The sequence below is a fragment of the Phaseolus vulgaris genome, chromosome 1 (assembly GCF_051622355.1).
Source record: "Phaseolus vulgaris cultivar YP4 chromosome 1, ASM5162235v1, whole genome shotgun sequence".
NCBI classification, from domain to species: Eukaryota; Viridiplantae; Streptophyta; class Magnoliopsida; order Fabales; family Fabaceae; genus Phaseolus; species Phaseolus vulgaris.
Genome location: NC_143498.1, coordinates 43,855,537 through 43,869,047, shown reverse-complemented (window position 1 = coordinate 43,869,047; position 13,511 = coordinate 43,855,537). Strand labels below are relative to the sequence as shown.

Genomic DNA, 13,511 nt, shown 5'->3' with positions numbered 1-13,511 from the left:
TTTTTAATGATTAAAAAATTTGATTACAAACTAAAAATATTTTTTACAAAACGTGTAGTAAAAAAATATGTAATTCTAGTTTTAATTTAAGTTTTTCTTTAATTATATAATTATTATTAATAAAGTATTAGTAATTCAGATCAACCTATATGCTTAAATGCATGTGACCATTTTTAATGGATATATATAAATTCGTAGTTAAATGTAAAAATCAAACCAATTTGAGAATTGTCAAATATTTTTAATTCTTTAATAAAAAAATTTCAAGAAGAAGACTTGTGATATATGAAAAAATCATTATTTAAAAACTAATTTTAGAAAAATATAAAAAATAATTACTGATTATATTAACTAATTATTTTTAAAAACTAATAAAATTATTAATATATAAAGTAGTTTTTATTATTAATAAATAATTTTTATATATACTGATATCTATATAGAATCACACCAAATAAAAAGTCAAAACAAGTAGCTAGACTTTATCAAGCTGCTTAGAAAATAGGACATTATGGCCTGAAAGAAAGAAAAAAAAGGGGAAAGTGGAATGAAATAAAATCAAATTTGATTGAGACAGTGTTTAGTATTGAATCTGGGACGGTTTTTGGTAACATTTTCTTGATTATTTCTTTTAAATTGAACATGAATTTTGGATATGGAATCCTCTTATTATATTCATCAAACATTTTTAAAGCCATATATTCGTTAGATGTTACTGTTAGAGTTCAGATAATTATGACGTTTGTTGTGTCAAAATCAAATAGAAAATTCAGCACCTGGTAAATTTTTTCACATTAGATTCTTTTTCCCTTTGATTTCATTGCATTCTCAGGTATAGAAACAACAAGATAGCCGTTTCAGCACACTCATTCTACCGGAGCTAAAAGGGAAAATTACATTATGAACGTGACACTTGTTATATACATTTTTACTGATTTACATCACTCTTTCAAAGAGAACTTTTTCAATATGAGAGTTTATGGTCTCTGGATCACAGTATGCTCGGTAGTAGAAGCCCTTGGCCACTGTGAGGAATGAATTCTTCACATTGGTGTGCACCCCATCTGAGGAATTTTGGAGCACCAATTGCACAAGTTCTTGCATGTCAGATTCTATTTGAGGGGTAGTCATGTAGGTTGTCCTCTTGTGGCTGCCACTATCATGTGCCTGACAATGATCACAGAAGTTGGAAAATTCGGATCTGGAACTTAATCTAAGCATAGGATTATTCAAATATATAAAAGTGATTTGTAACTTTTGTTACTAACCTTGCTGCTTTGATAATTACGGAGTCCATGACAGACTCTATTAGTGGTTTGGAGCAACCTCTGGTACTGTGGATTCAGCAGTAGTTCTTCTGACCAATAGCCAGCCATTACATTTATGATTTGCACAATCAGCTCACCTTCTCTTTCCAAGCTGTTCCCTTCATTCTGCCAACTTGATAGCCAACCCTGCCACTGACCATTTCATAAAACATCTTAAAGTTTTAGCAAGAAATTTTAAATAATTTGTTAATCTAAAAAAATGTTTTCTGTTTTATATTCCATTTTATTATAGTAATGATGATGTTAAACTTTGTTTTCATTTTCTAATATTCGTTTAAAAACAATGAAACCAACAAATTTATTTTCACACATTTTGTAATGAAACTTTTTGAATGTTTCTCAGAAGTGCATAGAAAGTTCCGAAGGGTTTCCACTCACTGCTTGATTCAAATAATGGGACAATTCACAACCATGACTCCGAAGCATTTCGAACCCAAGGTAATCAAGGTTTGTCAGCAAAATCTCCAGGAGTTCTTCCTCTCTCTTGTTCTTGTTCAACTTCCTGCAGCACACATTCAACACAGGTTTTGTTATGTCAGTACTATTATTTTAACATATGTTTATCTTCTAACAAGCACAAAGTTTTGCGCAATAAGGAACTCGAAGTTAATCAAACACATAGCAGATAGGCATGCACAATAATTGGATAATATATAGGACAGACAACGATTCAGAGGTTTAGTTACTTGTTGGATAAGTTTCGTCCGTTAATGCTTTTGTTGAACAAATCTACAAAACCACTCCTAGTTTGTTCATCTTTTATGTAGGACCCAAGTGTCTCGAGCAATGTTGCAGTTTTAGCCCATGCAAGTCTCTCTCGAGACCTCTCAGGCTCAAATATGCTAGCTGCTGCTATAAAGTAAGCAAATAGTAGACTTTGTTTGCTCAATCCAAATCTCTCTAGTCCTGCTTCCGAGTACCACCTAATATACAATGTCATTGAAAATATTGGAATTCATTTGGCTGTTGTCTCAATTTGTCAAATTAATTAGTAGAATACAATGTAATGGAGTGTTTTCTGGTTGATTATACACTCACCTTTGGATTTTTTCCCATTCTGCACAGTGCACTGCTTGACAGATGCTGTAGTCCAATTTTGCAAGCTCGAGATAGACATCATTGTTCACGAAGGGCATCCTGTTAAAGAAGAACAAGAAGTGTGTTCGTTAATCATTTTATCACTTTTATACCAATAAAAATACACCAGTTTGAAACATAGAATTAATATTGTGTTTCAATTCTACTTTTGACTTTAAAAAATAGGAATGTCAAGGACTCAAATCTAGATGACTTGTTAAAGACAGTATATTATTTTATTATAAACTATCCATGTCTATATTAAAAGGTTGGGTTATAAAGTAAGAAAATTTTCATTTATATGAAAAAATTATAATAAGTGAAAAAAATAGGCTGAAAAGAGAAATGGAAAAGTAGAAACGATAAACAATATATAGAAAAAAAAGATAATATTAGTTACATAATTTTCATGTATACTCAAACTGAAGATATAAGAATATATATGAACATGTCCCTTAAAGATTATATTTGTTGAAAGTGATAGTGGGACTGAATACTTTACTGTTGACAAATGAAAACTGCACTTTGACCAGGATCTAACAAAACTGATAGTTATATTTATTTTTTGATGAACTATGCATGTTTTATATTTAATTATTGGTACCTATAAAGGGTCTTGCCAATCCAAACGTCACTGCTACCTCCATATTGTTCAAGGTAAAATCTTGTCTCCACTCTTGGCAAGCTAGCATACCAGGGCATGTCCAAAGCATAACCCACCTGTAAGAAAAAAAAGTCAAATTACATAATCCACATGTCTAATAAATTTATCAATATTATGATCATAAAATAAATACTTCTAACCACGTAAATTTATAAATATTTGTGTTGTTTTTGTCCGTGTATTATCTACACATGCACATAAAATACCTAGTATAGATTTTCATTTTTTTAAAGGTTTAGGTAAGTTACATGGTATTGGAACAAACCTCGCCAGGTAAATCTTTTGTTATGATCCATTTATCTAGGAGCTCATTTGCTTCACGTTTCTCACTTAAAAATTTGGCTGAGAAGTTCTTGGCATCCTCAAGAATCTTCTCTCCTTGAAATAGCACTTGAGATGCTCGATAGAGATTGAACATTCCTGTAACAGCTTGGTTTGACTGCCCAGAAAAGCAGAAAAATTCCCCATTTTTCTCAAAGTTCTTAAACACACCTACCAAAATTTGCATCAAAATTAAAGCACTTTAGTTGGGAAAATAATATCTGTCTCTAAGCAATAAGAAAGATAGGTGGAAAGCATGAAGGAACTAAGCGATATGTTAGGTTTTGTATATACAAATAACTCACTGGCTGAAACTTGGTGCCCATGCAACCTTAGAAGTCTGAATCCCATTGCTGTGTCATCTATATCTTGAACCTCTGAATTCCTTGCCCAGCAAATACCCTTCTCAGTCCAATATCTGAAAAGTTGTGTTATGATTAACTTGCAGAAAACAAGCTCCTTTTTCTCCCTCACACATTTATCCTATTTATTCTAAATAAAAATAAGTAATTAAATATTATTACTATAGCAGAATATTTAATATATCACGATTTAAAAATACCATTTAATTTTAATTTCTTATACTTGTATTCATAACATCTCACATACCTTGAAACATATGCGACGCAGTCTTTGATCTCTGACTGAAAATATCTTGAAATTCCAAGACGATCAAGTCTATCGAAGATCCATGTGCGTTCAAACAAATCCACCGGGTAGACATTAGGAACTGAATGTAAAACAAATCCATATTATCTAACAGAATTATTCGATTTAACTCGCTAATTTTTCTCTTCTTTTTCTTCTCAATCTAACTAATAAAGATATCTTAATGAAAATATTTCTCTATTTTTTAATAAATAATATAACTTTGAATTGTTATATTTCTTGTTGATATTTTTACTTAGAGGAAAAAAAGAAGTAAACATCTAAATAATATTTATAATATTATTCCAAAAATGTGGTTATATATATTTACACCAAACAAAAAAAAATATTTGATTTGAGTTTTATATATATATAAACAAGTGTTCCGTGTGTTCATGCATGTGTGAAAAAGGGAAATAAATTATTTATTTGTCTTTAAAGTTAATTCAATTTAGTTATAAGTCATCACACCAACTCAATTGGAAAATACTGTGTTAGATAAATTTTCTTTTCATAATTATTTTGACTGACAGTATTCGTATATAGAGTGTAAGAAAATTAGCACTAAAGAAGAAAATTTTACCTCCCCCATTGAACTTCTGGAGTGTTTTATCCAGGTATTTGTGAGCACTTTCATCCTTAGTTTGTATGAGAGCATAAGCTGTGGAGGATGGAGAGAATAAGAATGACCCGTCTTGGCACTGCAACTTCAGTAGCTGTTTCCAGTCTAAATTTTGCATTCCCTCCAAACTATGGAGCAGTGTTGTAGGCTCTTTGTGCAGAATCTCTCTTGGTATTCTATCCCACACGCACACACATGTATGCAACTAAAATATTAGATTCCACTAAAAACAAAACTAGAATAAAAAAATGCACAAGAAAACATCAATATTGCATCCAAGGTCAGAAGAATTCATTTATACTTCTTAAGCTTCACGTCTCTCATCGCAATGATGTTTTTCAAGATAGGAGACTCATCTGGCACTTCAACATCCAAACTTCTAGCTAAATCCAGAAGAGAAGGGAAAGTAATTTCGAACCCGATTGGCATATGTTCGGGATTTTCATCCTGAAGCTTGTACAGATTCTCTTTAAAAAACTTCATTCCTGTTGCACATGAATCCATATATATTAAATTAATGTGGCAATCAGAATATATATTAAACTATTTCTTTGGCATTTTTTGTACAAATTTCTCTCACCTTTTTATTCTTTCTAAGTTAAAAGTGAAATAGTTTGAAGTGATATATACAAAAGACATGATTGAGGATGAGAAAATAAACGTCGGCAGAAAGGAACTTTTTGAAAGCAATAATTAAGTTCATGAATGTAAAATTACCTTTCTCACACTTTTGAGGGTGCATGTTCCATGATCTTAATGCAAGCACACAAGCTAACGTGTTAAGAATACGATCATGGGCAATGAATAGTTCAGCGTCTCCCCAGGAACCGTCGTGCAGCTGGTTATTTGCAATCCATTCAATACAGGAAGGGAACTGAGGAGAATTGGTGTCCTCAACATTTTTCACTAGAGCAACCCATGCAGTGTCATATGCTGATATTGTAATTGCTCCATCTTCCTTTGAATCCAATATTAATTTTACCACATTTATTTTCTTCTGTATCTCCTTTGTTACCAAAATATTCAAGGCTACAAATCAATATCAGATGTCAAAAATGTGATAGAAGCAAATCAAATGGAGAAACATACCAGATTAAGACCTTCCTTGTCTATATTACCATCCTTCAAGATATTGTCCTGAGACACTTCAGCAACAATTTCTGCAAAATAGAATAACTTTATTAATTTTTTATACAGTATAGAATAAACAGTTACCAAGTCAACTTATTTCAACTCAATGATTATATAATTATGTGATGATATTGGTAACATCACCTAGAGTCCGAGAGCATATTGGTTGAACTCCACTAGTCTTGGTATGTTTGCTTTCTGTGAATAGGAGGGGAGGACGAGTACCTATTGGAAATTCAAAGAGATGTTCTATAGTATGCATTTGAATTAAAGGTTTGTTTCACTACTCTAACAACAGTATCGCAGAATATAATTTATAATAAGAATCACAGAAAACTCATTTAATAAAAAAATAATAAATGTTCATCCATTTTCTTAATTTAGTTTTTCCTGATCACATTTTCTTTTCATCAGCTTGTATTTACTATTTTTATTGTAGCTCTTCTCTTTCAAGCCTAGTTCATCCAAAGTTGGGTGATAGATAGCTTTGACTTCACGCACAATGAAAAAAAAAGAGAGTGAACGATCAGTGTCATGTGTCTCTTCATCATGCATATAGTGTAAAACCTACTTCGACAAACTTCACATCATATTATAAAGGTTGACTTCTGTATAAATAATTATGTGGTCTATTAGGAACCATGCATAATTTTGGAGGTTATACCAGTTGAACTTTAACTAGTGGAAATGAAGAAAATCAAATTAAAACAAATCGCAGGATTAAAAGAAAAGATAGACACATGACGTACCCCTGAAAATACCGTATGATGATCGAATGTAAGAACAAACAGAGTTAAAAGATTTAGCTGCAGGTGTGGCACATGATGAAGGAAGCCTGTGACTGAGAGTGAAGGCAAATTGAGAAGCCATGGGTGCACCAGTTCTTGGGAATGGTTTTGGATTTGTTGTGGAGAATGGTGGGTAAATCAGGAAGCATTACAATGTATATTTATACCAATGGTAACCCAAACCAAGTAATGTGAAAATCGTTTTCCATCCACCTCACTAGCATTTTGGTTCGTGTATTTTGCCGCAGTGTAAAACTGTGACTATCTTTTTCAATTTGGTAAAATTTTGAACCATTATGTTCGTGTACATCTCACCTCTTTTCTTTTTTGAATGGTCCACATTTCACATATTTTCTAAATGCTTTGAACTGTGTTGCCGTGGTGGTGATGCCTTAACCAGAGTCATTCTTAGTTTGACCAATTTTCCACAATTGATGCTTTACCTAACATATGATAAATACAATTTTTATCCTTTTTAATGCTGATACCTAGGAGTAATGCATTGGATTCTTCAAAATCCAATCAAAGATTTAATCCAAATCCAAAATAAATGGATTAGAATTAAAATTTATATCTATTTTAATTACATTAAATTTATTTAGATAAAAAATCTATTTAAAGTGGATTAAATTTAGATTAAATCTATTTTGTCAATTAGATTAAATCAATTTCGATTTGGAACGGACTAATCTGACTAAATCTGGGTCTAAGCTGTCGACCTGGATCTGGACGGATTTGACCACTCGGCTAGACCTAGACCCAAGCTGACTCGACTAGACTTGGACCTGGGTCGAATCGGGTCGACCTGGGCTCAGGCCGACACCACTCGACATAGGCCTAGACCAACTTGGCTCTACATGGGTTTAGGCCGATTCAACTTGACATGGGTTCAGGTCAGCTCACATCGACATGGGCCCGACTGACTCGGCTCAACATGGACTTAAGCCGACTCAACTCTACATGGGCCCGGATTGACTAAGTTCGACATCGGCCTGGACTGACTCGACTCTACATGCGCCCAGGTCGACTCGGCTCAACACTAACCTGACCAAGTGGACTCGACATGGGCCCGGGCCGACCCAACTCGACATCGGGCGGGGCCGACTCGGCTCGACATGGGCCCGGGCCAACTCAGCTCTCTATGGCCCCAGGCCGACTTGACTCGACATCAACCTAGACCGACTCGGCTCGGCATCGGCACAGACCGACTTAGCTCGACATCGGCTCGGACCAACTCGGCTCGACATCAGCCTGAACTAGCTCGGTTTGACATGTTCCCGATCCGACTCGGCTCGACTTCCGCCTGAACCGAATCGACTTTACATCAACTAGGACTGACTCAGCTCGACAACGGCCAGATTCGGCTCGAAAAGATCCCTAGTCGTTGATCTTAGCTCGACATCAGCCCGGATCGATTAGACTTGACATCGACCCGAACCTATCCGGCTCAACATGGGCTTGGGCTGACTCGACTCGAAATCGGCCCGGATCAACTCAAATCGACATTGGCCCATACCGACTCGGATCGACGTCGACTTGGACTGACTCGGCTTGACATCGGCTAAGGCAAACTCGTTTCGACATCAGCCGGGGCAAACTCGGTTTGACATCGGCCCGGGCCAACTCGGCTCGACATTGGCTCGAACAAACTCAGATTGATAGGGACGCGGGCAGACTCAACTCAACATGGGCTCGGGTCTACTTGGCTAGACATGGGCCTGGACTGAATCGACTCAACACGGGCCCGAATCTACTTGGCGTGACCTGTGCCAACTCGACTTGGGCTTTAGGCCACTCAGCTCGACTTGGGTCAGGGTTTACTCAGCTTGACTTTGACATGGACCAACTCTGCTTGACTTTTGTCTGGGCCAACTCGGCTCGAATTTGACCCGGACTGACTCGACTCGACTTTGACCCCGACCAAATCGACTCGACTCAACATGGATTGAGGTTGATTTTGTTCGACCTGAACCTAGATTGACTCTTCTCAACCAATATTCTACATTTTTAAATGCAAATTATATTTATTGTCTATTATTTTTAATTAGGTACTAATATCAAGAATTGATAAATTGTTAATAGAATATGTAATGCATTGATGCATTAAGTGTGTGAAAAAAAATCAAATTGTTAAATTCAATCTATAATTATCAAATATATATTATTGATTTTATTTAAATTCAAATTTATTTTTTAGATTTTAAATTTAATCCATTTAACTAAATTTTAAATTAAATATTTATTTAGATTTAAAAATCAAAATCTAACTCTCTTACTTGCGGATTTGGATTTGCCGCCATTGCATCCACTCTTACACATGTTACATGTTGCTTTCTTCCATGATGGTAAATAATTCTCCCTTATGAATCATTACTCAAATCTTTTAGCAATTGTTAAGTCGTTTGTTATACTTTTAACACTAAATTACACTTTCATCACTGTCTTTTTTTTAGAGAACTACCAAAAGACCCTTAGCTTCTTTTAATAACATTATATTTTGGAAAATATGACATTATTGTATGAAATTAAATTTATTTATTTTTTAAGATAATGTTTGTGTTGACGAATTTGTTAACTTAAGTTTTATAATTTCATTAGTATAATAGACTTCTATCTCGTCTATTCTTAGAATTCTTTATTAGTAAGTATAAATTACCTAAATATCTTTTTTTTTAAGTTTTATTATATAAGTATTGACCTAGATTTTTATATTTATTTGTATTTTTTTTTAATAATATTTTTTTCAATGACACATTATTATTGATATTTGAAATATCAACTAGCTGAGATGTCAAGTTTTATAGTGATGTATAACATGATAATTTTTTTATAAAAAAATATATATCTAAATATATTTTGAAAACTATAACCATGGTTAAACCAACACATTCACAAAAAAAAACTATACACTATATGTGATATAAATATTAATTTGACACATTTAACATCATAAAAATGTTGACTTTGACATTAATAATTAGGTAGCCAATTTGGGATTGTGAAGCTATAAAATGTCATACAAAACTTGCCTTTCATTTTCGGTACATTTCTAAATGCATAGAGCTGTGTCGGTACAAATAATGAATCATTCTTTGACCATTCTCTCATAATTCATGATATTTTACCAACCACCATAAATAGATTTTTTACTGTTTGATAACAAATGTTCAGATAAAAATATTGAATGAGGAGCATTTAATTATTTTCACTACTAATGAAAGATAAAATAATAAATAGCCTAAATTTTTTAGAGTAAATATTTAAATTTAAAAACCAATAAGATCTTTACTTCTTAATAAAAAAACATTTATTACTATTTTTAATTATAGTATTACTATTAAGGTTTGATAAAGTTTTCTAAATTATATTTTAGTTTAATAGGCTTCTATATTGTGTAGTTATTGTTTCAACCAAAAAAACATCTTTCATATGCTTTTAAAAATAATTTCTACGAAATTCAATAAAATTATTACTCAAATAATTTTTTATTGAATATTTTTTTTATATAATTAGTGTATATATAAGTTTTTAAATTATGTTCTGTTATTTTTATGATAATTACTCATAAAAAAATGTAAAGATGATTTTTTATTGGTTGATAGTTGTCTATTATTTATATCAGTTAATTATATTTTGTTATTTTTATTATTGATATTTTCTCTAGTTTAAAGTTTTCTCATTTATATATATTATATATAAATGTATGAATAAATCTTCCAGTTTAATTTGTTTTACCTGAAAAATTACTTTAAAAGTTAATTCCTGTCCCAAAGCACAATATTTTGTGACTTAGGTAAAATTTTATTTTTAAGATTTATATAACTCATCTAGTTAAAAGATTTCAGTTTATTCCACATACGTATTTTCCAATTTATATAGAAAAATAAAAATTTACGGATCTTATTTAGTGTAATGAAAAAAAAAAAAACTTTGTATGACTCTTTGTAAAATCCAATTCCTAAACATTGGTAATCACTACCAAGCTTCTTCATGTCAAGATTTAATCAAAGACTTTTCAAAAATATATTTATACAAATCAAATTACTATGATGCTCGGACACTTCTTCTTAAATGACGTATTCGTGTCGGACACACGTATATGTGTCGACACTCGTACGACATTTGTAGGATACTTATCAGTGAAGTGTTCAATTCAAAAAAATATTTGTTGAATTTTTGAAAATTTTAGCACGGTTCTAACACAATTTTGAAAGGTATAAATACAATAACTTTCTAAAAACTCAAATTTATTGTATAAATTTTTATTATGATTATAAAAATAAGAACAAATTCTTTTGAACCAGTCATGAAAAATATTTTCCTGCTCCCAAAAGAATATGGAACATACTTTTGCACATAAATATTTATTTTCAATTTATATAATTCAAAATTATATAATATATAGATTCGTGTGTCCGTATCCTACATTTTAGAAATTATACGTATATCTGTGTCGGTGTCCGAATCCGTATTTGTGCTACATAGGTCACGGGTAGTATTCCATCGGAACTTCGATCGCTAAATCAAGATTCAATCACAAAATCATTGGTTATTCTTGATTAAAAGAAAAGTTACAATATGTAATTTGTACTACAATATTTTAATTACTTGATAGAATTTTATATAAAAAAATTTGAGTTTCTTTATCATTAAATTTTTTAAGTTATATGTTTCTTTTATAAATTTTCTTTTTAAAATAATCTTTTGAATATTTTTAACTTGTATGATGATTAGTATGTAAATAATTAAGACGCGTCTGATTGACTAACTAAGACAAGTGAACAAGTCTTGTAATATTGACTATAAATTTTTAATAATTTAAATAGTTATTTGATAAAAACAAAATATAGGACATAAAGAATAAAATAAGTTTTGCATAAATAAAAATTAATTTTAAAGAAAAAATAATTAGTTATTATATTAACTAAGTTAAATATTATTTTATAAATTAAATATAAAAATAATTTCATTGTTAATAAAAAATTATAAATTTGTTTCTATATAAATTATCTATTAACTACTTTAAATTCTAATATAATTTTTTTAATAATATAAATTATTTTATATTTTAAATTATAATATAAATTTGTATTAATAATATAAATTATTTTATATGTAATAGTTTTAATTTGTAATAGTCTCTAAATCAATATAGTAATTAATTAATTTTTATTTTTAAGATTAATTTTTATTTAATAATTTTTTTTATAGTATCAACTTTCTTTAAACTAAAATATATTAAAAAATGTTAAATTGAAATAAATAATAAAAAAAAAACAAATGGCATAACATTTGAGAAAGCTTGCTCAAACCAATTATCTTCAGGATTCTTAGAGGTTATCGAAATGTACACAATATTAAGACTCTCTTGCATGACTAAAGTTGCATAAGTTTACTCATTAATTGCTTTAAGAATTCTTGATAACTTTTCAAAAATTTATTTTCTAAAAGTGTTTTTCTTTTGTATTTTAGAACTTGTCATACTTCCTATAATCCCCTTTGTTAGCCTTTTTTTTTTTTCCTTTTGGTTTTTCTTTCAAAATTCTTAGTTTTCTATTAGCTAGTTTTCTTATTTTAAAATTTCAATATAAATGAGAGAATTTTGTCATCTTTCACCTAACTTTTGTGAGAAAAAAGAATTAAGATAATTAATTGTTGAATCAAATACTTACTATTAAATCAAAAATTAAATCAAAAGTTATAATTTATTGTACTATTATGTAATTTTTTTTATTAAGATGATCGGTCAACCAATTATATTAGATGAAAATTGAATACTTAGATATTTGAAATAATAAAATTTAGAATAAGTGATTAATGAATTATTTTAAATCTATTTATAACCATTTTAAAAAATACTTTAATTCTTCTGTTACTTTAAATCATATTATTTGTATAGTATTATTTAAAAATTAAAATTCATAATTATAATAAACTAATGCATACATTTAATCACTCTTAATTGTAAAATATGGTTTGTTTTGGATTTAATTATTTTCTAAATTAAAAAAAATATTCCTATTATCTTTTTTTTATAGGAAATCCTTATTTTTAAATTATGAATAACGTATATTGTTATAAACAATGTTTTCTTATTATTATTATTATTATCATTAATAATAATAATAATAATAATAATAATAACAACAGAAACGTGTGTTATTTTATATTTATATTTTTTATTTTTATCATTCATATATATATATATATATATATATATTTAATATTAACTCACTCACTCGGAGTGAGTGATAAACAGATCACCCACTCGGAGTGTTGCTAACACAACTCCGATTGAGCCATGGAGCGGATTCAAACCCAATGTGCAACACTTGAAGCTATTTGGGTCAATTATTTATGCTTATGTCCCCAAAACAGCAAGATCGAAGTTGGATGATAAGGCAGTGAAGACCATCATTGGATATAAGCATGGAGGATACAAACTGTACAATCCAATGACAAAGAAGGCGATTGTTAGTCGTGATGTTATATTTGTCGAAGATAAGGAATGGCAATGGAATGCAACAACTGAAATGGATTTGAAAAAAATGATATATTTAGCTTTTGAACGATGATGTGGAAGATGGAGTCACTCTTGAAGCACCTGCAGTTCTACCTAAAGTTGCAGCTCCAATTGCAACTATGATGGAGCGACCAAAAAGACTGCAGCGATAACCTGTACACCTTCAAGATTGCGAAGTAAATCTTGATGATGGAGATTTAGTTCACTTTGCTTTTCTTGCAGAATCAGAACCCATGAGACTTGCAGATGTCATTCAACACCCTAAATGGCAATAGGTTATGAATGAAGAATTGATGGCGATTGAGAAAAACAATATCATGACTCAAATTGGTTTTAATCTAGATGTTCCAATTAAGATTTATGTTGACCATGTCTCTGCAATTAATCTTGCAAAGAATCCAGTTTTTCA

General features: G+C 30.6%; 1 protein-coding gene across 1 annotated transcript; it reads right to left on the bottom strand.

Moving 5' to 3' along the window:
- Positions 1-803: 803 nt before the first annotated feature.
- LOC137816035 (ent-copalyl diphosphate synthase 1) lies at positions 804-6,696 on the bottom strand. The gene is made up of 15 exons (XM_090303094.1): positions 6,541-6,696; positions 5,936-6,016; positions 5,750-5,820; positions 5,378-5,666; positions 4,962-5,145; positions 4,622-4,836; positions 4,000-4,120; positions 3,696-3,808; positions 3,335-3,561; positions 3,010-3,125; positions 2,367-2,465; positions 2,015-2,251; positions 1,707-1,830; positions 1,269-1,460; positions 804-1,167 (listed from the first exon to the last, which is right to left on the bottom strand). Exons 1-15 carry the CDS (start codon positions 6,659-6,661, stop codon positions 937-939), a joined length of 2,421 nt encoding a protein of 806 aa, XP_090159220.1. The 5' UTR covers positions 6,662-6,696; the 3' UTR covers positions 804-936.
- Positions 6,697-13,511: the final 6,815 nt, after the last annotated feature.

Coding starts and splice junctions, on each gene's coding strand:
- LOC137816035 (XM_090303094.1), bottom strand. CDS start 6,661: ATGGCTTCTCAATTTGCCTTCACTCTCAGTCACAGGCTTCCTTCATCA. Junction 6,017..6,540: donor ATCATACGGTATTTTCAGGG/GTACGTCATGTG, acceptor AATTTCCAATAG/GTACTCGTCCTCCCCTCCTA. Junction 4,837..4,961: donor AGAGACGTGAAGCTTAAGAA/GTATAAATGAAT, acceptor CGTGTGGGATAG/AATACCAAGAGAGATTCTGC.